The 26,072-nt window shown below is 31.6% G+C and overlaps 4 protein-coding genes across 4 annotated transcripts; 1 reads left to right on the forward strand and 3 right to left on the reverse strand.

Annotated features, from left to right (window-relative positions):
- Positions 1-1,107: 1,107 nt before the first annotated feature.
- On the forward strand, positions 1,108-4,234 carry LOC101210363 (protein SCO1 homolog 2, mitochondrial). The gene is made up of 7 exons (XM_004143424.3): positions 1,108-1,570; positions 1,849-1,978; positions 2,157-2,232; positions 2,812-3,009; positions 3,104-3,193; positions 3,283-3,415; positions 3,502-4,234. Exons 1-7 carry the CDS (start codon positions 1,500-1,502, stop codon positions 3,608-3,610), a joined length of 807 nt encoding a protein of 268 aa, XP_004143472.1. The 5' UTR covers positions 1,108-1,499; the 3' UTR covers positions 3,611-4,234.
- A 1,436-nt stretch (positions 4,235-5,670) lies between these two features.
- Positions 5,671-6,797, reverse strand: LOC101210609 (PLAT domain-containing protein 1). Its single transcript, XM_004143425.3, has 2 exons — positions 6,638-6,797; positions 5,671-6,538 (listed from the first exon to the last, which is right to left on the reverse strand). The coding sequence occupies exons 1-2, from the start codon at positions 6,779-6,781 to the stop codon at positions 6,059-6,061; spliced, it is 624 nt and encodes a 207-aa protein (XP_004143473.2). The 5' UTR covers positions 6,782-6,797; the 3' UTR covers positions 5,671-6,058.
- Positions 6,798-8,479: 1,682 nt separating this feature from the next.
- Positions 8,480-9,455, reverse strand: LOC101210848 (PLAT domain-containing protein 1). The gene is made up of 2 exons (XM_004143426.3): positions 9,232-9,455; positions 8,480-9,142 (listed from the first exon to the last, which is right to left on the reverse strand). The coding sequence occupies exons 1-2, from the start codon at positions 9,295-9,297 to the stop codon at positions 8,702-8,704; spliced, it is 507 nt and encodes a 168-aa protein (XP_004143474.1). The 5' UTR covers positions 9,298-9,455; the 3' UTR covers positions 8,480-8,701.
- A 5,159-nt stretch (positions 9,456-14,614) lies between these two features.
- On the reverse strand, positions 14,615-17,475 carry LOC101211097 (probable trehalose-phosphate phosphatase J). Its single transcript, XM_004143427.3, has 12 exons — positions 17,379-17,475; positions 16,917-17,275; positions 16,678-16,818; positions 16,503-16,574; positions 16,319-16,411; positions 16,153-16,209; positions 15,940-16,041; positions 15,746-15,823; positions 15,594-15,663; positions 15,439-15,509; positions 15,236-15,328; positions 14,615-15,112 (listed from the first exon to the last, which is right to left on the reverse strand). Exons 2-12 carry the CDS (start codon positions 17,217-17,219, stop codon positions 15,035-15,037), a joined length of 1,158 nt encoding a protein of 385 aa, XP_004143475.1. The 5' UTR covers positions 17,220-17,275; positions 17,379-17,475; the 3' UTR covers positions 14,615-15,034.
- Positions 17,476-26,072: the final 8,597 nt, after the last annotated feature.

The following is a 26,072-nucleotide window of genomic DNA, read 5'->3' on the forward strand; positions in this document are numbered from 1 at the left end:
TCATTATGCCTCGTTACAACTCATTTTTACATCTACTACTTAACATACAACTGTGTTGTTATGTACTGGTTAAGAAATTCATTGTTCACATTTTCTTACTTCCAATTATACTTGAAATTCATTGTTCACATATTCTTACTTCCAATTATACTTGAAAACAGCTCATTCCAAATGGCTTCCCGTTTTTGTATTAATATATTTGAAGACCTGGAAGAAAAATGGAAAAACAAAAAATTGGCTGATGGGTGAAAGCTTAGATATAATTCTTGTTTCGGAATTATGATTTGGGCCTGTGAATAGTAGAAGCCCAAAAGTTGTGGGCCGAAATCTTGGCACGGACATTGCGGCAAACGAAGTCGGCAAAAGTTTATATCTAAACTTTCGTTTTTGTTTGGAAGACACCCAAGATTTCAAATGGCGTAAGATACGAATCATAAATTTCTACGTATGTGAGTTGGTCGTTAATAAAATTAAACTAAGCGTCTAGAATTTTATCAAACTGGATATTTAGTTTTACGTTGATGGAGATAATTAATTTTGAAATACAATTATAAATTAGTATTTGAAATTTAAAGATTTATTAGATAAAATTTGAAGTGCATAATTTTATTTCATACAAAAATAGAAGTCTAGTCATTTATAATTTAACCTATCTTTTGAGGAGGGATACTTAGTTGATTAATATTTTAAACTCGATCAATTAAAAGAATAATACATCATTAGGATGGTGAAATTTATTTAGGACAAGTAAAGATAAGAAATTCAAATCCCAAATTGTTAATAAATGTATATAATAGTTAAACTATGTTGTGTGTTAGTAGGAGTAGAACAAAGACAGTAGTTTGTAGTTTTTGATTCTTAGAACATGAGGCATTGACTTGAATATTTACATATAATATATATTAATTGAAAAAACACTCAACATATATATTCAATACAATCAACATAATAAATGTGAAAGATTAGTGGTTTTCAGATGAAGTATTTGCATGTGACTACTAGCTAAACTAAAATATTTGGAAAAAGAAAAGCTTAAACATAGATGGTAGATGGATAGACATGATGAATTTCAAGATAATTGCTCCACTCCATTCCATATAGTGTTAAAAGGAACCTGAAAAATAAAAATGGGAGAAAGTGATTTTTGATTGAGCTGCTCTCATTTTAAGTATTATTATATTCCATCTTGGTTGGAGTTAGGGGGAGGAAGCCATAGTCCGTGTCGGCATCGAACTCCGATTAGTCAAGGTCAGGGAAGCGTTGCATTTGCCGGAGGAACATCAAAATTTCGTATTGCATACATTCATATCCTCAAATGTCAAAATCTATGCGGATTTTGATACTTTTAGGAGGTAAACGACCTTGGGGAGCAAGGCAACTCCGGAGGGTAAATACCCCAAGCTGACTTTCAATCAATTTCATTACCGATTGACATGGGTTTTTGGCTCAACCCACGATTCTTCATAACCTCCTAATAAAGCCCCTTCACTCAACAAACAATGCTCACTTTTCGCTCTATTTTCTCAACCTCCAAACATCACTCCCGTCAGGCTCCATCTGTATTTCAAAGGTTTTTCCCTTAAACCCCCTTTTGTACCCATTCCCGCTGGTTATGTTGCGTTTTATTACTGTTTATATGCCTTTCTATTATCTTTCTCTCAATCCAAATCCCGCATGTGCAAATAATTATCCCGCTGAGTTGGTTTCTGCTTTCTATCAATGCAATTCCATGTTTTGGTTTATCAATAACTTACTTTAAATTGTTAACTGGAGGCATACGGCTGTGACTATATTTGTATTGGGATCGTTCTTTCCAGTGAACCTGGTTAATTTTGAATTTTGGCGTAGGTTACATCCATCAATTAGCGTTCTGTCCTGCAAATGTTCCACATCATCAAAATACAGCAAGGAAAGACCTGAAGTTCCTCTTCTATCCGCAGATGGACATACTTCTTCTTCATGGACTACTTATATCATTGTATGACCTGATCTCATCTTTTAGTTTCAAGTTTCTCCTTGTTGGGTAAATATAGTTTTGTGAAGACGTTTTAAATTGGCCTTCTTTTGTGTTTCGTTACATTACTATTCTATACTAATCATCATAATGCCTTTTTGAATTTCTTTGCTTTACTTTTATTATTTTTGTTTTTGTGCAGCCAGCTGCGGTGATGGGTTTTGTTGGGTTAGCAGCCTTTGTACATTATAACGATGAGAGAAGAGCTGTCTTGAAAGGTTACTATCTTTGTGCTCTTCTGTCGATTTTTTGCTGCCATTACAATTAGTTTCAGTAATTTATTGTCTGCATTAAGATACGAGAAAGATTATATGGCACTAGCAGTCGTGTTAGGACTTGGGACGACCTCAAGAAACCATAGATAGTTGTGGAACCATCCAGTAGTTGTGAATTTCCTAGACTTCTATATGCTCAGGTAGAGAGATGAGAAAGTAGAAGATGGAAAAAGCTTGAATGGGCTGAACAATAACCTCTTTATATGTGGATTATGAAAATGTCAGATTTGTGTCTATGAACAGGCATTATATATACATATCCTACTTGCGTAATCTGATTATATCTAAACTGTACGATGAAGTTATGGGCTGTTACAACTCACGATGTGGATGGCAGGGGTTAACTTATTGAAATTAATGTTGTAATATACTGTACGATCAAGTTTATGCTCTGAAGATTTGACATCCGCCTGACTTTTAGTTATCCCGTGGCAGCATGTAGTATACTTTTTAGATTGATTTTAGGGGCCATGTTTTAGTGCTTCAGATTTAAAGACAACTAAAGTGTCTTCTTTGATTCAGGACAGGGAAACACGTGCGAAAACATAGTTAAAGGACCAGTTATTGGGGGCCCATTTTCTCTTATCGATACAGAGAAAAGAAATGTAACAGAGAAAGATCTTCGGGGGAACTGGACTCTGCTCTACTTTGGATACACTTCGTCTCCTGATGTTGTGCCAGAGCAACTCCAGATTATGTCCAAGGCTATAGACATATTAGGTATTCGACTACTTTAAAACATGCAACTTTGGATTATTGTTGCCGTGTACTTCCACTCTTGTTTTAATTACTTGTTTGTTGTTCTGTGAATAAGAATCTAGACATAAATTCAAGGTTCTACCTATATTCGTGACAATTGATCCACAACGGGATAACCCATCACATCTTCGTGCTTATCTTAAAGGTCAGTCTTTACCTCTTCATGAAGATTGTCAAGATAAATATATTTTGGCGGAGGTTTATCTTATCTTTCCTATCATTTATGGACTGCAGAGTTCGATTCAAGAATTATAGGACTAACTGGGCCAGTTGCAGCAGTAAGGCAAATGGCACAGGAATACCGAGTTTACTTTAAGAAGGTTGAGGAGGAAGGCAATGATTATCTTATCGATACTTCACACAAAATGTAAGCCACCTGACACAATCGAATCTACTTCTCATATTATGACTTGAACAATGTATTATGTATGTATGACGGGGAAAAACGATCAGGTATTTGTTGAGTCCAAACCTGGAGGTTTTGAGATGCTTTGGAATGGAGTACAATGCTGAAGAGGTTTCACAAGCCATACTGAACGTACTTCAGAAAACTCCTCAATAACGCCCTACAGGTCTTCAACTTCTCTCCTATGCATTCCTATTTGTTCTAAATTTCTTTTTAGTCATCCAGTAAAGCACTTGAGACGTCGGCTTAACATTATTACCTGAATTTGAACCCTTTAGAAGTCCATTCGTAGTACAATACGGTAAACAGAAAAGGCAATTTTTTTGTTCAGCAATTGTTTCAACTTTATAACTTGGGTATAGAATCACTATAATCCGTTGAACTCTCCAGCTTGCTTGATTATGATTCTTTGATTTAAAGATGGTTCGACTGCAGTCTTGAACCTCTTCTTTCATTTCTTTGTCTGCAATATAAAATAAACGGGAAATCACTATCCTCTCAGACCACGTATCTCAATTCTCGACCTGTTAGGTTCTTCATTGGTAAATCTTTGATCTAGAGCTTGTAGGAGAAGCAGGAATACCCATAGAAGATGATGATTTTGTTGGTCCTAAAGTACTGTAATGAATGAAATGCTGATTGATTTGATTTCATAATACTTCTACTATAAGAAACTTTATTTTGGCTTAGTTTGGTTTTGGATTGATGGAGAGAAATTACTGTAGGGGCAAGAATGTTGTGTTTACTTGAAAATGTATCAACATCTATAGCCACACCTAAGTCTGTTTATTAGTTAGTTTAGGGTCCATTGTATTTCCATGTTTTTTGTTTTCTGTTTTTTTAGCATTAGAAACAAAATTATCTTTGATAACTATTATCATTTACTTTTCCTTGAAAAAAAGAAAGGAAATAAAAAATTTGTTTCACAATCTTTTTTTTTTTTTTTTTGTTTTTGTTTCTTGTGTTATTTTCCAAACATTTTCATGGATTTTTTTTTTACTTTAAATATAATTTAATGACATAACAAATAAAAAATATAGAATTCACTGAAATATAAAAAATAATAATTTTAAAATTTAAATAACATAGGACATATTAACAACCTAAATTTGGAAGATAAAAATAATATGTAAATTTAAATATTGAGCGGACTAAAATTTAAAATTAAATTAAACATATAAATTTTAAAAATAAATAAAAGTACATTCTGAAAATTTGAGAATTAGCAAGAGAAGAAAAAAAATTTAAAAATATTGAACATATATTAAAGATTATTAAAGAGGCCGAAAAAATAAATTAAAAAAAACAAGTTAAGAAGGATGAAAGAGAAATAAAATAGGGATTTTTGCAAAAAAAAAAAAAAACAAATTATGATAATATAATTTATGTCACAATATTTTCTAAATTTGTAAAAGTAGCAAATTTAAAAATAATGATGATAGTTTTATAATTATCGTCTGATATCATCGTAATATGCAAAAGAAAAATGAGTTGAATGTTTTGAGCTGTTTTTTTAAAAATGTTTTTGTTATTTGATGCAATCTTTTAATAAAATAATCTATTAAAATTATAAATAGCCTAACGGTGAATGTAGACCTATCTCCTCGGCCAACTAGAAAATAGAGACTATGGATAGTAGTTTTTCTATTTTTGTTCAATTTTTAGAAGCTTTATTAAATTTTGAAAACAAAAAAAATGAGAACCGTTTCCTTGAAATTCTCATCATATTTTCTGAAATCTGAAGTCTGTTTTTGATAGGTCACATTTTCTCTCTTCCAAGGAAAAATCCAAATTTCACATTTGTGGAATTCACATTTGGTTTGTTTTAAGGATTTTTTTCCCCATAGATAATGAATTGTTAAAACAAAAGGGGGATTTGAAGGCAATAAATAAACACAAAACCAATACAACAATACAACAAAAAGAAAACCTAAACCTAAAGGGGAATAAAGCCCCACACACAACCTTACAAAGAGCGGTTCCAAGGAAGATACTCCACACCCTTTTAATCGTATTGCTGTTTATATTTATTGAATGTGACGGTCCATTTACTAACCACACCTTCAAAACATATTTAAAGCATACTTTTCATTATGAACTCAAAAACGTATACTTTATTTGTTTTGAGAGTCTAATTAGGCGCAATTTTTATAACTATCGATGGTAAAGTTTGTTGGAAAGAAGGGAAAAAAAAAAAAAAGAGCTTTGCCGACACATATGATACTAAGTTTTTAACTTTAATAAAATAAAAAGATGATCGGTCAATGCGAAGACAAATGGCTTCCGGACAAAATCCCCTCCACGGCCCACTTGCCCACATTAACTTTCATTATTATTAGGATTAAATGCTGTTTTTTCTTTGTTGCTCCTTTTCTTACTCACCCATTTGTTCATCATTCCTGACAAACAAACAAGATCCGATCAAAAAGTAAAGTAAACCAACAACAAAACACTGCTGCTGCTCTCCATTTAACTATTGCTTCTCACCCAACATACCAATTACACAACACCCCTTTGATTTAATTCCCAAAATCCTGCTCAATCATCGATTATAACCTCTTCCACTTTCCTTCTCTTACAACAGTTTTATTGCGTACATCATATTCAAACCACCTGCTTCAACTTCAAATTGGGGTCACCTGATCGGATCAAATCCCGGCCACTCTCACTCCCACTCCCACTGGGACAATTATTTTGGATGTTGGTCAGATTATACGGCGACCTATCCAGAGCCAACCACTGCTCCACCGTGAACAGTTGTTGATCGCACGGGCTATGAACCCCTGTTGTGGTCACCTCCAGATAGTTGCAGTACCAACCATGGTGCGGACCCGATCCATCAGAGGTCAGGTTCAATGAACACACGGGTCCGCTCAGGCATGGACCTCTTCCACTGAAAATATCGAGATTACCTCTCTCGAAGTAGTTGTAGCCGGGTCCCATCAACCCGCCCCATTTCTCCAGATCCATAATCCTGATTCCATCCCCGGCAGCCGTGTAGAGCGTGGCGGTAATCACCGAGTCCGTCCCTGCTTTCAGGATCGACCCTGTTCTGATATACACCGTGTACACGCAATCTGGATTCTGCATCAAACAAATCCAAAATGTACATCAGTTATTTTTATTTCTTTCAAAGGGCAAAAAAAAAAAAAAAAAAAAACGGAGGAGAGTAAGTGGAAATACATCGGAGAAAGCTATGGCAGAGAAGGAAAGGAGAATGGAGAAGAAGAGGGCAGATTTGGTGGCCATGGTTGTGTTGTGGAATGATGAGTATGTTTTGTTCTTGTAGATATTATTATATATAGAAAATCTAATTGCTAAAACCATGCCAACTCAATTGAGATTCATCGGACGGCTGCAATCATTTGATGGCCCACTATTAATGGTGAATGTCAACAATTTGATAATCTTTCAAATGATTCATCCAATCATCTGTCTCCACGTACTCACAAATAAATGGCATCGTCTCGATTCTTCCGATTTCTCCCTCTTCTTTTCTAAATAAATGACAATAACTACTGACTCAGTATATTATGAATCCAACATAATTAATCCTCAAAATATAATGCTTGTGAGCATTTTTTAAATGTTTCAATTACTTTTTATTTCATCTCACACCACGAAGACCTAAATGAGATGGGAATGGATGTAGGATAAACATGTCATCGTTTGGTTCAAGTTTTCGTAGAATCCATTATATAAATGTCTATGAACTATACTCATTCAAAATTATAAGTTTGCATGGCTAAACACTTGAAATTCAAATTCGTCGAACATTTAACTCTTAGTGATCCCGATCCAAATTGGCTCAAACTCACCTTGTGAATCTTAGCAAAACATTTTCTGTCTTTAGTCACGATCGAACACAACTCTATAATTGCTTTAAGAGCCCTTAAATTTTCTCTTTTAGCCTTCAATCCCGGTCGAAATTGTCTTAGAGATGGCTTAAGATCTCCTTAGACTTGTTTCTCTACGTCCAATCTCGATCGAACTTTGTCTGATATTGCTCAAGTTCCCCTGTCCTTAAGCATTCTTTCCTTCATCTCGATCGAAAAAGCACCAATATAGTCTCGAGATCAATATAAACTCACAGTTGGTTAATGACCAATATGATTAACGTAATAAGAACTAATTTTTTAAATAATTTTATAACTAGTTTACCATTAATTAATTATAATTTAGTACTTCCTAATTATATACCTTCATCAAATTTATCTTATCAAATTACTCGTTTTACAAATACTAGTAATTAATATTATTATTTGATTGTTAATAATTAAATTTTCTTTAAAAGTATGAATTTGAATGTATTAAAATTTGAATGTATTAAAATTTTATTAGAGTTTTCACGATTAATTTTACAAATAAAATATATAAAAAAAAATTCGTTTATTCTTAACCAATCACAGACATCCTTAATTATGAATGTAATTCCAAATACATCAATTTAAACGGTTCTATATTATTAACCGATTGATAACAAATTGACTAATAACTTACCACTTGTAAGAAATTTAAATTTTGATTAGAGACGTTCAAGCTATAAAAAAAATATTTAATCAAATTAGTTGAGAAATCTTATCAATGCCTTATGCTTTAAAAAATAATTTTTTAAATAATATTCTGTATTCTGTAATCTCCATTTATCAATTTCAAAATCTATTGCATATTTACTATTTTGCAGTCTTCATTTTTTATTATTTGATAGGGTTTTAGCTATTTTTTAAAAAATAAAATAATATGCATTTAAAAAAAATAGAAACAATTAATATTATAATTTAAACTAAAATATCGTGGAGAGCCAACTTTCACAATTATAACTCAACTACAATTAGTTAGGTAGATGATAAATATAAATGTGACTTTTTAAGTTTAAATGTATTTATGAAAATTTTGAAAATTTTAGGGACATTTTTATACCAAATGTAAAATTGATAGTCATCTTTTTTTTTTTTTTTATTGTGTAATTTAGCCTAAGATTAAATGCTACCTTTTCATTATTGCTCCTGTTGGTAATGGAAAATATAAACCAATTATTGTTCATCAGACAAAAGATCGGATAAAAAATAAAGCAAAAAGAATACATTACTCTCCATTAAACTATTACTTCTTCCCCAACATACCAATAACACAACTCCACACAAAAACCACATCCATTTGGTTTTATTCCCCAAAATCCTGCTTAATCATCTCGATCAAGCCCTTATTCTACAACAATTCTATTACATCAATCATAACCCACACCACCTACTGCAATTTCAAATCACCGCGGATTCCACTCCCACTCAGACACTCATTCCGGATGGCGGTCAGCTCATAAGGCGACACATCTAAGGCCAACCACTGCTCCACCGTGAACAGGGTTTGCTCGCACGGCATGTGGACACCCGTTTTGGTAACCTCCACATAGTTGCAGTACCACCCATGGTGCGGACCCGATCCATCGGAGGTCAGGTTTAACGAACACACCGGTCCGCTCAGGCATGGACCTCTTCCGCTGAAAATGTCGAGATTGCCCCTCTCGAAGTAGTTGTAGTCGGGTCCCATCAACCCGCCCCATTTCTCCAGATCCTTAATCCGGACTTCGTCCCCATCCGCCGAGTAGAGCGTGGCGGCAATCACCGAGTCCGTCCCTGCTTTCAAGGTCGACCCTGTTCTGATGTACACCGTGTACACACAATCTGCATCCTGCATATAGATCAACCAAAACCAAAATGTGTATCAGTCTTCTTTTAGGTTTCCAGATGAAGAAAAAAAAACACAGTTAGTGGAAATACATCGGAGAAAGCTATGGCAGAGAAGGAGAGGAGAATGGAGAGGAAAAGGAGAGATTTGTAGGCCATGTTTGTGTTGTGTGGTAATGAGTATTAATGAGGAGTTGTGTTTTTCTTGTAATTGATATTTCTATATAGAGATTTGAATCACCAAAACCACGACAGCTCATCACAGATTCATCTCTGCTTTATTATAATCCATGGCCATCTTTTTCCATCTGAAAATATCATTAATTTTATTTAAGTTCTTAAAAAATATTAAGTTACTATTTTATTTCATAATAGATAGACCTATTGTTTACGAGTTTTGGTAACGAATTGACTAATGATATATAATCCATCTAACAAGTTTAAAAATTGATTAAACACGTTAAAATAAACATTTGATCAAATTAGTTGAGAAAACCTCATGAATAATAATGTTATGCTTAAAACAGTAATTTTTTTTCAAGAAAATGATTTGTTGATTTTGAAGTGACGTACAGTTGATTGGTAAGTAGTATAATATTTATGCAAATTAAAATTAATAAATGAGAATATCTTATGGAGAAAGGCAATGAATATATTCCAAAGGACATGTGATGCACGTTGTTGTTCTCTAAACACTGATCTTCAACTTCCACTTGGTCAATGCTTACCTTAGAGTATTACAAAAGCTGCCAAACCTAAAATAATACCCCCCATCAATTTCATCTATTATTCAATTTATCTTTACCCATTTACCCATTCAATTAAGCTTAAATGGTATTTGAGCAAGTTGGTTTAGGATCTTGATGTTTCTGTATTTACATAAAATTGAGATTTCAATGTTCCTATCTTCTCTTTCACTGCTCCTTGAACCAAATTATTCATTTTCAAGAATATTTCACCTATTAATATGGCAAAATATGTCAAAATCTACCAATGGTAGGAGCCCAACTATGCAGCAAATATGGGTACATTAATAATAAATCATGAGAGTCTATTTAAAAAAATACATACTTGGATAATTATTTAAAAAATTGTTGTTGATTATACTTACCCCTAAAACATTTGTCATCTGCCAGAATGGGCTTTAGGAAGGGACTCTCCATGTTGGAGGCCGAACCCAACCAATTCCATTGTGTTGGACACGCGTTTGGTAATGGATTTTGGGCCTTTAGCCCATTTCAGAATTAGTTAAATATTTGGGCTGGATCAAGGATAAGGCACACCCAACCATCGGCTCGATATTAATGATTGCGCTGAGCACACTACTTTTATATCATATTATTTCCTTTTTCATATAAGATAAAAGTTGAATGATCATCCAATACTATGAGCACAACACTTCTATGCTTCCTGCTATTCACCATTAAAACTTTTGAGTTAGCGATAAAATAAGTAACATTGTCAATTTTAGTAAAATGTTAAAGCCATGGTTGAATGGAATATTCGTTTATCTCGATCCACAAAGTCAATGAAATTTCTCTTCTAACCTTTTGAAAAGTTCTCATTTTTATCATAAAAAATCTTTGTGTTAAATGTTAATTATATAATTACTCTCGTCACGGTATAAAATCAGTGTCTCGTCACTGTATAAAATCACACTGATTAATTGATTGATGTGGAACCAAGAGCTAATTTCTTCATATATTTTTGTAAGCTTATAAAGAGAAATGGAAGGTTAAGGTTGATAATATAATATCAATATAAGCTATAATAGTATTTCTAAAGTTTGTAGATTGTGCGATTCTCTAAATCCATGATTAATTATTTGTTAGATAAACAATACGTAAATCTAATGTTAATGTGTAAAGCAGATATCTAGGGAAAAAGGAACTGGAATCCATATAGGTTTTATTAATTATAATATATATGGAAAAGAGTATATAGTTGTGTAATGTAACCTAATAATTGTGATTGTTTAAGCGAGAGAGAAAATAAAGTGAAATAATATAAGAAAAGAAAATATGTATAGTATTGGTATTGAAAAAGAAAAGGGAGAAACTTTAAAAAGGGATGTTACAGAAAGGAAGGGAACTTTACAAGTGTTAGAATTTAGAACACTGATGGGTGGACATTTCAGAACTTAAAAACTTTGGCTTTTACTTTACAACAAAAACACTTTATAACTTGGCTAATTTAGAAATTATTCAAACCAAAAAAAAAATAAAAAGGGTTTTGTGTTTCCCACCTTTTACAAATCAACATCTCCACATGGTTAGTTGAAAACCCTGCTTCTCCATTTTTATATATATAATAACCCACCTCTTTTTATTTTCCTTTAATTTCTTTCCCACTTCCAAAAAATTAAAATAAATATGCATGGCATGGGCAACATTAAAAATGAAAGATTACACTACACTAGTTGAGTCTGGAATGGGCAATAAATATATATATTCATATATACAAAAGCTGCTTGTGTGTATCCATTGAGGCAATCGAGGCAATGTTCGAAATATGGTTCTGAATCAATGAATCAAAGAGAAGAGATGAAGGAAGTTCTTTTTGTAAATCAGTTAGCTGCAGAACTCATTTATGACAATTCATTGCATTGTTGACTGATACCAAATAAATCTAAAATTTGCATTAGGCAACGTGTCAACAAATAATGAACAGAAGAAGTAGATATTAGGAGATGAGTAGATAGTAGTTTTTAGGAGTGGGTGCATTTGGTTCCCTGTGAGAAAGGCATCTGGGGGCACATGGGATTCCATGTGAGTCTGAATTTAAATGGCAGTGTCCACTACACACACACACACACACAAGAAAATTAGAAATGAAGAAAAGAAAAGAGAAGAAGAAGAAAAAGAAAACGGCTCGACCCTCAATGCGGGGACCAACTTCACATCACAATATGTGCACACACGTGTAACATATCTATTTCCAATTTAAACACCCATTATTGGAAGGGGAAGGGATTTGGTTTGGTAATGGTAGGCGCCCCCACACACACATATTATTTCAATTTCTGATATAAGATTTTATGTTTTTATTGTTTATGTGTGGTACCAATAATTGAAGCTTCACAAACGGAAAAGACAATAGTTTTATTTGAGTTAAGGCACCAATGATGGGGGGAAGTTTGAAATATAAAACTTATATTTATATATTTATATATTTATATATATAGTGGGATGTGGAGTGTATCTTTACACGTCTTAAAGAAAGCAGCAGGGGGGTAAGGGTTTTTGTTTAAAAGGTTATATGGATATTAATGTGAGTGTGAGTGTGAGTGTGTCTCTCTAGCTACTTGTAAAACTTCCCATGTGTTTTTCTCTCCTTCAATTCCCCTACCTAAAGCAAAGCAACCCTTCTTTTTAAGTGGATTCCAACTCTTCCCTTTCTCCCTTTCCCCTAAACCTAACAATCAAAACAAACCCCATTCCCTTATTACTTATTATTATTCCCAACCCCACACCCTCTTTTTTTTAAATTTAAAAAAAAAAACCCTTAAGCTTTCCAAGCAGAGATTCTCTCTTGTGGGGTTCTTTCAAATCTAAACACACATCCAATACCCACCACTTTTTCCTTTTCTTTTCTGTTTCTCATATTCAGCCTTCTGCCCTACTGCTTTGGAGTTCCACCCAACCCAAAAGATTAAATATACAACTCTCACACCCATTCAAACACACATAAACAGTCATTTTTATTACTCTTAATCAATATGTAGCATAAAGTTCTATATCAAAAATAAAAACGGATAACTATCTAGCTTTATCTATTACTAGCTAATAAAAAGTAAAACAATTTTCTTACTTTAAATTTGTATTAAATCAACCATTTAAATACTATGTTGGTTGAGATATATTTGTCTTTCATACGTATTTTTGTACTTTTGGCATTTTTTTTTTTTGTTTGTTTGTATGCCACTCACTCTGAATATTCTCTCTTGTTTATGTATAATTGGCTTGCATTAATTATTGTCAAGAAATCTAATCGGGTTTAATTTCTTTGGAACATTATTATGGTTGGAACCTTCCCATTGGGAAGACTACCGAAGATTCTTTCTAATGCATTAATTAAAAATAAAGATGTAAGTGAAGTCGATGGTATTTAATAAATAAAATGGTGCTTTCAGTTAATCCAAATCATAGCCACTTCTGCTCCCTACGTAGCTACCTCCCCCCAGGGGAAGAAAATCTCTAACACATTAAAGCCATTAGCTTAGCGCCATATAATTGAGGCATTTCATCTTAACTATACAAAATTTATTAAATGTACTTTATGGCAACAAATTGAGATGAGTGGTTCTTAAAATAATAATATTAGAATTGTTTAAAGTAGATTAGAGTGTGGATGTGAAGTGGATTGCGTGGTTCATGCCGGCTTAGACGCTTGCCTACATTCTTTTATTTCATTTACTTATTTGACGTCTGTTCTCTCTCTCTCTCTCTCTTTTTAATACATATATATGTATATTCTTACTTAATATTTGTTCAACACCTGAAATTAAAATATTTAATGGTTTTGAACAGATCACATGGTTCTTCGATGCAGTATTTTAATTGTTAATTTAATATATGTGATGAACACCTATTTAAGTTAATGGGACAAAATATTTTTAATGCAAAACTTAGAAATAGTGTACAACAAATATAGAGAGAGCATGTATGTGTTACCAAATCTCTCCTATGTCCATTTTGTACCTTTTATTTTTAAGTATATATTCAAAATAATAGTTCTAATTTCTTTTATGTTATCGCAAATTCAACTTTCTTTTTAAGAGTATAAACAATGTCTCACCTTAGTCAAGATATGACAGTTAATAGATAGGTGGGTGGCTATGTCTATATATTATAAAGATGTGAAGTTTTTCTAATTCGTGTAGAAAGGATTTGAAAAGATTCATAAATATCCTCCTTAGGTTAATTTTTCAAGTGGTTATTTTAAAATAAACACTTATTTTTATGTGTGATTATTTTTATATATCGTTTTAGAAAGAAGATTTTCAAAGTTTATTTTAAAATGTTTTTTTTTAATCCAAAATCTTTAAATAAATTTTTTAAAAAGAAATATTTTATTTTCTCTTAAGCATCTGTAAATAAACTGAAAGACGTTTGGCCATGTATCTAGCTATACGAGGCATTCACTGTGCTCAAGTGTTACAGTAGTATTATAAATTTTTAGGTATGAACTGTATATGCTCCAGACAAAAGAAAACTAAAGTGGGATTGACCAGCCTAATTGTTAGAGGACAAGAAAATTCTGAGAGCCCTAACATTATATGCCCATAGTTTATGTAATAACACGTTGATTTTTGTCGTTATGCATACAATATTACTTTTTACATTTGAATCAAACGTCCTCTGAAAAAATCACTTATAATAACGAATAATACTTCCCTGTTCGCGTTGTAAATAAAAAATGAAAATTGATCGCAAACTCTTGATTGGAGTAAAGGAAGTGAAGGAAGAAGGTAAGGTGGAGAAGATAAGATAATTAATAATTAGATTAATACCATTAATTAACATGGATTAAGGTGCATATAATTGCAAATTTTGGTTGTCTTCCTTTCCCCTGTACACAGAGTTACAAGATGTACAAGGCCATGAAGCCAAAGAAAAAGAAAAAGAAAAAAAAAACCAGAGTTCCCACCCAGCTACCTTTTTTGTTCTCTATTTCCATATATATATCTAACTAACATATTTTTGAACAATTATAAGTTACATATATATATAGACCGACCAATCCCAACCAACCAACCAACCCTCCTCCTCTTTTCCTTAATATATATTCTAATTTATTGGCTGGGAAAAAAAGAAAAGGTATATATATATATATATATTTTAGCTTTTCCTTTCTTTTTTTCCCATTTCCCTTTCTTCTCCTTCTTAAATTTCTTTCACATCTGGCACTGCCCTGGCAGTGGCAATATAGATCTCTTCTTCCACTCAGCCAAGCGTTGCAAAAAGTTCATAACCTGTGTATATACCAAAATTAATTAAAATTCACATAATTAATTTTATAATGAGACAAAAAATAAGACATTGTACATAATTAAAGTATATTTGATGAGGTATATATAATAAATACTTGTACTTGCCTCAGAAGGTTCCCGTAGAGAATAAGAAGCACTCGTTTCCTTTGGAAATTTTGACACAAGAATGCCAAACCCTTGTCCTCTCTCTCTTATTATCTGCTCAATTTTTTTTAAAAAAATAATTTAGATTCATCACGAGCATGAAACAAAAAATACATCCATTTCTTATTATTACTGTTACTATTATTTTAATATATGTTGTTTACCTTAAATGCATCTTCATCCGTTCGATCATCTCCGATATATACCGGAAAAACATCCGAACAATTGTTGAATCCTGTTAATTTATTTATATAAAAAAGTTATTATTATTATGAGTAGGAAAACTTTTCATTATTGGTAAAAGGGTGAAAAAGCTCACCAAGTGACTCTAATAAGAATTCTAAGGCCTTCCCTTTGTCCCACTTAATGGTTGGACGAATCTCTAATACCTGCACTTCCACTTCAAAGTTAGAAGGAGGGATTTGGAAAATAATAATTATGGTAATTAATTAATTAACTTTTCGTATATACCTTTCTTCCTTGGGTTAGTCGAAGCTGTGGGAAATCTTTCAACACAGATTTAACTTGTTGGGCTAATTCACTCCATTTCTGTAATAATGATCATAAAAAGACAAATTACAAAATTAATCACTAGGACAAGAGTAAATAAATATGAACAGTATAAAGAGGTGATAGCAGATGGTGACAATGAAATATTCATTAACCTTTTCTTCAACACAACGGTAGTGAACAGAGAGACAAAACTTGTTGTTCTCCACCTTAGCTCCTGGAGTTGATTTGGTTTTTTCAACCAGCTCTTTGTAAACCTGACAAAATAATGATAATATTAATAAATATTATGAGGGTTTCATTTAGTTGATTTATTTGGAATATATATTTGGAGGTAGAGTATTAAAAAGGAAAATTAATTAATTCACCTGGTCGATCATGGGAAGAAACTCACTGGCAGGTTGAAAGAGAACAGATTGGGTACACTGAAACAGTAAAAGAGAAGATGAGGGGTAAAGAGAGAATATATGTCAGGTAAAAGATGGTAAAAATAAAATAAAATAAAAAGAAGAAGAGGCAGAGAGAGTCACGCACTTTCTTGTAATTGGAATCTTTTGTCGGTCCTTTAATATCCATCCCATGGCTTCCTGCATAATACAGTTCTCCTAGTCTTACAAACCCATAAACCTGCAATAATCAAAATAATTAAAAACACACCATTCCTATTTTTATTTTAAATTTAATCTCATCTCATGTATTTCCAAACTTCATTTTATACCTTGTCTCTACGTCTCCCGCTCACTATTGCAGTAGGGAAGCTTCTCGCTACCGTTTTTACCGTTTTTCTCATCTGTAAATTGTTTTTAACCACATGGAAGGAAAGTTGAGTTATTTATAAAAGAAGAGAGATTTAAAAAAAAAAAAAAAAACAAAACGTAAGGTAAATTACGGACCGCATCGGACATGAAGGCACGATCTGGGTCATCGACAATTGGGGAAAGTGTGCCATCATAATCCAGAAACATCACTATTTGTTTCCCTTTAGAAGCATCAATGATTTGGTCAAACATGTCCAAAGCCGAAGGATGGTGGAGCTGTTACATTGCACAATAATCAGATCAGATCCCACTCTTGCATATTATATATATTGTATTTTATAATATAAGTTTATAGTGATTCATTGAGGGAGTACCATCCAAGAGGAGTTATTGTCATGGTCATGGTCGGAGAGGGAAGGAGTGGGTTTAATACGACTTGGAGATGAGGCTCGCATTGAGTCCACCCATGTCTTGATTCTTGCTCTCCCATCGGGCTGCTGCACCAATTTTGTGGACCGAGATATTGAGATGTAGCCACCGCCGGTGGTTGAGCTGGGGCCAGCCGGTGGCTTTTGAGCTGTTGCTTGGAAAATCGACGAGTTTGATACTGTGACAGTGATGGCCATGTTGATGCTTGATTTACTCTCTGAAATTACTACATTCGGGTTGTTCGTCATCCTGTTTTTACTCCCCTAGTTCCTTTTTTTGTTTTTAGTTTCTTTCTCACTACTAACTGCATCGTACCCACATCATGAAACGAAGATCAGTGAATTAGTAATATAAAATTAAAGAAAAGAAAAAGGCTAGTTGGAAATTTGAAGAAGAAGAAAACTTACAATTGTTTTGAAAGAAGAGAGAAGAGGGAAGAATAATATTAATGGGGGGGGAGAAGCAAAGAGAGAAGAAATGGAGAGTGAGAGTAAGAAGAGGGGGAAGAGGGGATTTATAGTTAAAACAATGGGGCCCAGTTGGAAAAATCCAGTAGGCCCCACATTAAAAACCTCATCCTTTTTTTTTTTTTTCTTTTCTAAAATTTAAAATATTGTTATTATTATTAACACTTGAGAGACGCCGTTGCTGTGGTGGGGTGAGGGTGGGGGTGGACACGGCCTTAAGCTTAAGCTTCTTCCCTTTTCTTTCTCCCTTCTTGCCAAACCGCCACTTATGGGTTGTCTCCACGTGGCCAACATTCCTCTTCCAAGTCAAACCAACCTGGTTTCTGCCCACGTGGCTTTTCTTTTCTTTTTATATATATATTTGTTGATTATAATAAAGTTCTCCAAATAATTCCTTTTTTGAAACACAAATTATTAAGTTCTACCAAAATTTTGGCAATGAAGTAGTAGATATCAATTAATTAACCTCTAAAAAATTGTTAGATTCAAATTATTGCATACCAATTTTCCTAAAAGATATCTTAAAGTGAACTGGATTAAGCTGTATTTATTAAATAACTAAATACATTTTTTCCTCCTAGCAAAAAAGCTATTTATCATAGACTTCTGCCTCCATTATCTAAATTATTTCTTTATCATCAAGTGTACTACATTAATGATATTAATTGACACTAAAAAGGAAACAATAGGTATAAGTAGCCAACCATATTGCATTATAAAAAGTAAAACAGATTTTATCTATAATCATTTGATCTTTCCTAAAACAATATATACTATAATTACTTAATTTTTTAGTTCATGAAAATTCTTCATTTGCTCCCGTTCTTAAAAGCATAGTAATTCTTAACACTTATTTGCTTTTAGAAAATAATATTTCACGTAAAATTAAGACTAAGGTAATATTATTGATGTTTTTTATTTCTACGTTTAAAAAATTATATTCACAGCACAAATTTACTTACTTTTGTAAAAATGACAAAAAAAAAAAAAAAGTTGATACACAATTGATACATTATTAATACATATTTGATACATTTGAAAAATAGGAGGGAGAGGGGAGTAATAGAGTGGGAGCATTGAAAGCAGTGGAAAGGAAAAGGTGAGTGGGTTTATTAAGGGAAGAGCTGTTTTGCGAATTGCTATAAATAGTGTGAGTTCATGTTATGGGCGGTTGGTACCTTACCTAAAATTAGAGATTACATAGAGAAACTTCGTCGGATAAAAAACGCCCCTTGTAAATTCCACCAAAAACAGCGGCGTCAATAGCCCTATGTGCTTCGCATTGCATTTCCCTCTCCTCATTAAAATAATAATAATAATAATATCACCAATTATTATTGTTATTATTATTCTTCACCATTGTACTCTATTTATTAAACATCAGAGAACTCAATAATTGAGCTTGTACTGACCCTTTTTTCTTTATCAAATTTAGTCTCTTTATTAGAATATTCACCTTTTAAGTGAAAAATTAATTAGTATATATATAGATGGAAATAAAAGGTACTAAAGACTTTGATTATTAACACACCTGTCTCGAATCAACCAATCGGCCTTGACTTTCACTCATTTTTTAAAACATATATATATGTTTTATTGAGAGGTAGAGAGTAATGCAGAACAAGGACAGGGTGCCTATCTAGCTAGCCTAACTTTTGTAATTATTAATTATTATTGTTATTATTCTAAGGTCACATTTAATTATGTCAATATTATAATGTAATAGTTAAGGGGAGGTGTTTCAAAAAGTCTTTGTTGGGGTTGGGGTTTGGAGAAGGTGGAAAAGAAAGGGTATAGGATACAAAAAGATGTGTGTGTATGTGTGAGAATTAGAGTGAATGTGGTTTGAAACTAAAGGAAAATTCGTCTCTCTGTACTTTTATGGCTTCAATTCCTTTTGTGTGTATTAGAGTAGAGGCAGCAAAATCATCCATTTTTCCTCTCTTTTTCCTCTTTTGTCCCACGCCAGGGAGAGTATATTCCAAATACCCTCTACACTTGGAAATTATAATATATACTTCTTTTCTACTATTTCATTTATGTTCTTTCCTTTTTTAAAAAAAAAATTAATATCAAATTTCTATTGAAGTAAGACTTTTGTTTCCTTTTTATGTTTGGAAATATCAACAAACTTCTTTCTAACATTCAACTACATTTAAGATGCACAAATCAACTAAAATCACACCACATATACATTCAAAAGCTAACTTACATGCCCTCTTTAACTCATTTTGCCGAATAATCTTTCTAATTCCATAGCATTTGGTTGTCAGAAAATTTTATAGGATATTTAATTCTATGCACGGGGAGTCGATGATCACCTTATATTGAACTCATGATCTCTTATTCCTTTTATATAAAAATAGATCCTTAAATGAACTATGAGATATTACCAATACATTTACCCGATGCATTTTATTTCTCAATGACAAAATCATATAAACTTTAAACGAAAAACATTTTTTAGTCTAAAAAGGGCCAATGTCAATTTGTGAGATGATATTTTCTTTATTTAAGACAAATAAATGACATTATCAATTCATATTGAATAGATGAATATATCCTTGAAGTTGCAATTCTATATTACATTAATAAAAATCATAAAAATATAAGTAAAGAATAATATCAATAGACCTAATTACCCAAGAATAAATACAAGATCACATAATGGTAATGATAACTAGATAATTATTGTCTCAATGAGTCACACATTAAAATTTGCTAAAGAATTTAAAGTATGTATGTGGGTATAGTAGCCTATTTTAGATACATTTTTGTTCTTGAAACATGTGGATAGAGACAAAGTGATTTGTCAATTAGATCTAGACCATATTAAAGAAAAATGAAAATTTCTTTGAAATTATAAAGATACAAGTTGAATGGATAGGTCAAAAGTCATAAGAATCAAAATCATTTGTCTAGGAAACACGAAAATGTAAACTCACAATTATTGTTCATTTGATATGAGCAAAAGTGGACAAACTTAATTCTCCAAAAAAGGTTATAAATATATTTTCCTTTTACATATTTTTATTAATTTAAATATGATATTTTTTTTCTTACAAAATAAAGAATAGACGTACACAAAACCATTTATTAGACTTTAACAAAAGTAAAGGTGAGAAAGTTGAAAACAGGAATAAAAATTGTGAAATGACTAGGCATTTCTTTTTTCTTATAAGTGATGAGACTTTGATGATGATGAAGGTGGTGATGATCATGGTTATTCATAATAATAAATGAAAGAGAAAGAGAGTTTGTTTGGATAGTTGTGAAAAATAGTTCCATTTTTTTTCTTCCTTAAAATTGTTTTTATTGACAATATAATGTTTTTTTAAAAAAACATTTTTTGTATTATTAAAATTATTTTCAAAATCAATTATTCAAGACAATAAAGTGGATCCATTTAAGTTAATAGAATATAAATGGACAATTCTATTTTATCAATTAAACATTCAATTAAAAAAAAAAAAACATCAACGACAGTAACCATAATATTTTATTATTTATTTTAGATAGACAGATTTATCATTTAGTTTTCTTTTTCTTCATATTTTTAAAAATATAACTATCTACAATATTAATATTGTTTTAAGGTTTGTAAGCACATATTTAGGAAGTTGAGATTTCCACCTTACATGATTTAGAATGATATTAATGGCATTAATATCTAGACATTATGTATACATGAAAACTCTTAATTGAATTAAAAGAAAGACACATGTAAAAGTAATAATCATGTTCTAGTTTGAATTAAGAAAACGGAGGAAATCCTCCTACTCCCTTTGCAAGCTTATGAAAAAAAAGATTAAAATAAAACAAAAGATTCTAAAGAACATATGAGCAATATGAGCAATAGAGTCAGAATGAATCACATGCAACAATGTAATTTAATGAGTTAAATTGTGCGACCCAAAGTCATGATATGTTTGGTAGCATTTGATGGATATTTATTCTATTTAGTTTCACATTAACTTTATAGGGATTAGAGATATTATTTTAACTCAAAAATTTAGAGTTGAAGGTTGAAGTTTGACTAATAAAAACACCAAAGTCTTAAGCTTGATTTAAAAAAACAATAAAAATAAAAAAGCAAAAGAATTAAAATAATTAGAATATAGTTATAAAGAAATAGATATTCCATGGAACTCGGCTGGATCAACGCTTAAGATATGGAGAAAAGAAAGTGGAGTTGCAGTTGAGGAGTATTATAGTATTTAATTTAGGGCAGGAAAGCCGAACCCGAACCCATCCGCCAATCAAATGTTGGCAATCCACCCAACAAGAAACATCCAAAAGGTTCAAATGGTTTAGAGGGGTACGTGGCCCAATCAGGGATTAGGTCTTAAGAAAGACTTAAGGAAATTAAAGAGGAAAGGAACAGAGCATTATTAAGCATAATCACACGCTGGACGTCACACGTGTGTCGGCTGTCGCGGCACTGTGTAATGTATACACGTTGCAGAATTAACACACACAAAATAATTCATTTATGTAATTATAAAGTTTTGTTACTAAAAAATAATTCCACTATGAATGATGCTATGGCCGGCGGGATTCTGGGAACCACAAACAAATTACTCACACTCTTCTCACGTGCAGTACAGCTACTCCTTCCTTCTCTACCTTCCTCTTCTATATTTCTCTAACCTGTTCATTTTTTTCACTCTACGTACCAAACCCCAAACCCCAAACCCCCCCCCCAATCTCATATATTAATTCTATCTTATAATCTTTCTAAAATACATTCATTACATTCCAATTATTAATTCATTTTTTAAATTCAATCTCATTTTTATCTAATTCCTTCACACCTCTCTACTCTTATAATATTATTATTCTCATTTTTCTTTTAATTATGCATGTGCCTCTTTCCTCTCACTTATATTCTTTGGGTTATGCACCAAATCATTTCTTATGTATATTATTAATCATATAGTCTGTGAGCATTAATTATAATCTCAATTTCCAGCACGATTTAAAGCTCTTCATATGTATTACTGAATTAATGTGCATTATGTTCCTTTATTAATTATTTGGAGTTTGAAACTATATATTATTTTAGTGCATCAGATGCGTGGTAGTGTGTAAACCATGATGTCAAAATACAGATGTCATGACTTTAATCAATTTTTGCCGGCTTGGAAACAGTTATCTTTACTTCCACTTCTCCTCTCAAATTCTTAAAATAAATACACTTTTTAAAAACACTCTTACAATTTTAAATTTTTTTAACTTAGATATAATAAGAATTAGAAGATTGGATGACAAAACATAGGAGGTGAAAGTATTATATATATATATATATATACAAAACTAAATTGGTTAAAGTTAGTTGAACTAAAAATGACGTTTATAGATTTTGATTTTCAAAATGCAAAGGATTAATCAAACGGAGTTATGTATTCTTATTTAAGATTATGGTTGATTCTTTAATTTAATTTTTTTTATGTTTATTATTCTTTTTCACGACGGTCTTCTAATAAAGAAAAGTTGGTGTTATAAAACCATAGAGTTACTGAGAAAATATATCCTATTAAATGTTACTCATTATTAATCATGTGAGCACTACTGTGTTATATGTTATAATAATATAATTAGATATAGGTAAAAAATGCATGGAATATAGAATGCGTCAACAATGACTAGATTATTGGTTAAAATCCCCATGGTTAAAGTACTAAAGAAAAGGAGTTTAGGTACAATATTGTGTATCAGTCATCTTTAATTGACATTGGGTTGCCTACTTGACAACTGGACTCGTGTCACCAAAAATCAAAATATTTCGATCTTATACCAAACTCCTTTAGCATCAATAATCATTTAGGACTCACCTAATTTTACTTTAAAATCTAAACGTTACATCAAATTGTTTGAAATATAATTTTCTTGGTTAAGATTATATGAAAAGTCGTGTTCTTTGTAGAATATTCCAACAAAACCTCGATTACAATGCCTTTCATTTTATTGGGTCGGTTTGTGGACCCTTTTTCAGAGATATACAATTCATTTATTTTCCTTCAATAAAATTATTACTCTCATTTGTCACGTACATTTTAATTGGGTTAGTTAGGTTTCGTTTATTCATTTCTAATTAATTGTGTCCCATTGGAAAATTCCACTATTCTATCAAAATATTTAGATTTATTGAAAAGTGGTCATATATATATATATATATATATATATTAGATTGAGAGTAATTAAACTTCCAAAACAATATTTAACTTACTGATGGGTTAAAGATTAACATAACAACGAGGCACATTAGACAGTGAAATTACACTCTAAACAAAGGTGTGTCTTCCTTTATATTATTATTTAAATTTATAAAACATAGTAAAAAAATTTAAGATACATAAACAGTGTATGAATTTGGGATCATGAATTCTAACTATGGCTAACTTTAGAGACTTTGAATACAAGTAAATAAGATAAAGAGAAATTATTTGGTAAATAACTTTGTGTTTAGGAAATATATAATCCCAAAGAAAACAAAAAACAAAAAAAAACAGAAATTGAAAAGGACGAGTGATAAATAGTTTTATATCACAACCAGACTTCCACACTAATAGATGTAGTTGGGATTTCAAAAGAGATTTAACTAAATCATTTAAATAATAGTTAGGCTTTTTTTAATCCTTCTATATGGAAGACAATGGAAGTCTCTATCTTCATATTTGTCGATTATATATATTCTCCACATTTAAACTTTAGGCCCACATAATTAGTTTCCTTTCTAAAGTGCTTATATATAGTGTGTTATTAAAAACCAATATCTACAATCATATAGATTTTAAAAAGTAATTGCTGTAATATTTTCCTCAGACTATTTTCATAAATAGCTTACTAAATTGATGACTATTAAAGGATTATTAGAATCCTAAAGCAAGGAATTGAATGATAATTAGAGTTAACACATATTATAATGTTGGAAAAAAGTTGAAAATTAAGAAACACTTTTAAAAGGCAGAGAGAGACAGTACCACTTTCTTTCTTTCTTTTTTTTTTTGTTTTTGGAGTAAGACAGTGCCACTTATGTACTTGCTATTTGTGGTCGGCAGGTGCATCCAATTAAGTCTTGTTTTCGTGTCAAAATTAAAGCCAACCTTATGGTTTATTTTTCCCCCCCTCTCTCTGACCTTCCTTTCAAAATTGTCTCTTACCCTCAAAATCATTCCGACTCTTTTCTTTTCTTTTTCTTTTATTAATCTCTCGATTCTCTCCTTATTATCATAAAATTATTATAGTTTAATTAACCGGCCACTTGCTCACTCCTGTCTACAATTTACAGCACCCCAAAGACACACCTTTATTATTTCAACCCACACACCACCACAGTTAGCTACTTTTGAATTCATAGTTCTGTGTTCACACAACACATGCATTTCTATGAAAACACAATGTATATTTGTCATATATTTAAAACTCATATAACCTCATCTCATTTGATCCATTTAATTAACATGAATTTCTACATTCTACTTGATTATTGGTTCTTTTAGCTAGGTACAAATAGTTCAATGACAAATTAAACTAAAACAACATGAAAAGCAAGGGAGTAAAAATATCAGTGTGAGGGAGTAGTTTTAAAGTGGGGAAGGTGGTAAGTTCATTATCGTGAGATGACAAGAAAAGAAAAGAAAGAAAAGGGAAAAAACTGATTTGGATAAAAGTGATTATCCGTTGTGATGGAGTACGTTTGTGTGTGTGTGTGAGCTTTAGTTGAAATTGAAATTTGAAGAAGAATGAAGTTGAAGAAGAAGCATAATTTGAAGGAGGTGGTTAAGTGATACATAGGTGGGACCTTCCTAGTAATGTCCAGGTCGGTTTCATGGATTTCCAAGTAATCAGAATCTTTGTCGGGATTCATCATTCTTTTTTAAAAAAATAACTTCCATATATTATTCCCCTAAATATATTTATATATACAACTCCATAATTTCCCTCCTCAATCACTTTATTCCTAATTTTAATCACTCCTTTTTCATATTAATTATGACGACCTTAAATACACCAAAACTTTGATACTCTCTTTTAATTTCTTAATTAAACACCGAATATTGATATTTCATCTTTCCCCCCCATTCTAGATCAAAACAAGCATTCAATTCTATATCCTATCCCCAACCTTTTTTTTTTCTTTTCTTTCTTTCTGCATGCACCGAATATAATCTATCCTAATTTAAATTAGTTTCTCTAATCATGTTTAATTTTGTATCAATTACATCGGGCCAATGTTATCGAATTAAGTACACCATGTTCATAATAATAATAATAATTTTGTAACACTCCCTCACCTTATAGACATGCAACCGAATAAAGATTGAAATCTTTAACATAAAGTAAAACAGTTTTTAGTTTATAATATAAAAAAGGTGTCCTTTGCCACGAGGAATATATATATATATATGGTATATATGTTATATAATAATAACCCACCACACCATTATCTTGGTCTAAAGATCAAGATTTACTATATATAAAAAGATGTTTTTGAGTATATAAGAACGGCTACTTTATAGTGAAACTCCTCCACATATGCGCATGCCACAAGATAAAGTTAAAGTAGTTAGGGAAACTAGGGGGCTAAACATTTATTTATTAATTATTTCTCATGCAATAAAACTAAATTCT

This window comes from Cucumis sativus, chromosome 6, assembly GCF_000004075.3.
Source record: "Cucumis sativus cultivar 9930 chromosome 6, Cucumber_9930_V3, whole genome shotgun sequence".
NCBI lineage: Eukaryota > Viridiplantae > Streptophyta > Magnoliopsida > Cucurbitales > Cucurbitaceae > Cucumis > Cucumis sativus.

Excerpts from the sequence above, each read along its gene's own strand:
- LOC101210363 (XM_004143424.3), top strand. The coding sequence starts at position 1,500 with ATGCTCACTTTTCGCTCTATTTTCTCAACCTCCAAACATCACTCCCGT. Across the intron at positions 2,233-2,811 it reads GAGAAGAGCTGTCTTGAAAG|GACAGGGAAACACGTGCGAA; the intron begins GTTACTATCTTT and ends TCTTTGATTCAG. Across the intron at positions 3,194-3,282 it reads TCTTCGTGCTTATCTTAAAG|AGTTCGATTCAAGAATTATA; the intron begins GTCAGTCTTTAC and ends TATGGACTGCAG.
- LOC101210609 (XM_004143425.3), bottom strand. The coding sequence starts at position 6,781 with ATGGTTTTAGCAATTAGATTTTCTATATATAATAATATCTACAAGAAC. Across the intron at positions 6,539-6,637 it reads CTGCCATAGCTTTCTCCGAT|AATCCAGATTGCGTGTACAC; the intron begins GTATTTCCACTT and ends TGTTTGATGCAG.
- LOC101210848 (XM_004143426.3), bottom strand. The coding sequence starts at position 9,297 with ATGGCCTACAAATCTCTCCTTTTCCTCTCCATTCTCCTCTCCTTCTCT. Across the intron at positions 9,143-9,231 it reads CTGCCATAGCTTTCTCCGAT|GATGCAGATTGTGTGTACAC; the intron begins GTATTTCCACTA and ends ATCTATATGCAG.
- LOC101211097 (XM_004143427.3), bottom strand. The coding sequence starts at position 17,219 with ATGACGAACAACCCGAATGTAGTAATTTCAGAGAGTAAATCAAGCATC. Across the intron at positions 16,575-16,677 it reads GTGCCTTCATGTCCGATGCG|ATGAGAAAAACGGTAAAAAC; the intron begins GTCCGTAATTTA and ends AACAATTTACAG. Across the intron at positions 15,329-15,438 it reads CGGATGAAGATGCATTTAAG|ATAATAAGAGAGAGAGGACA; the intron begins GTAAACAACATA and ends AAAATTGAGCAG.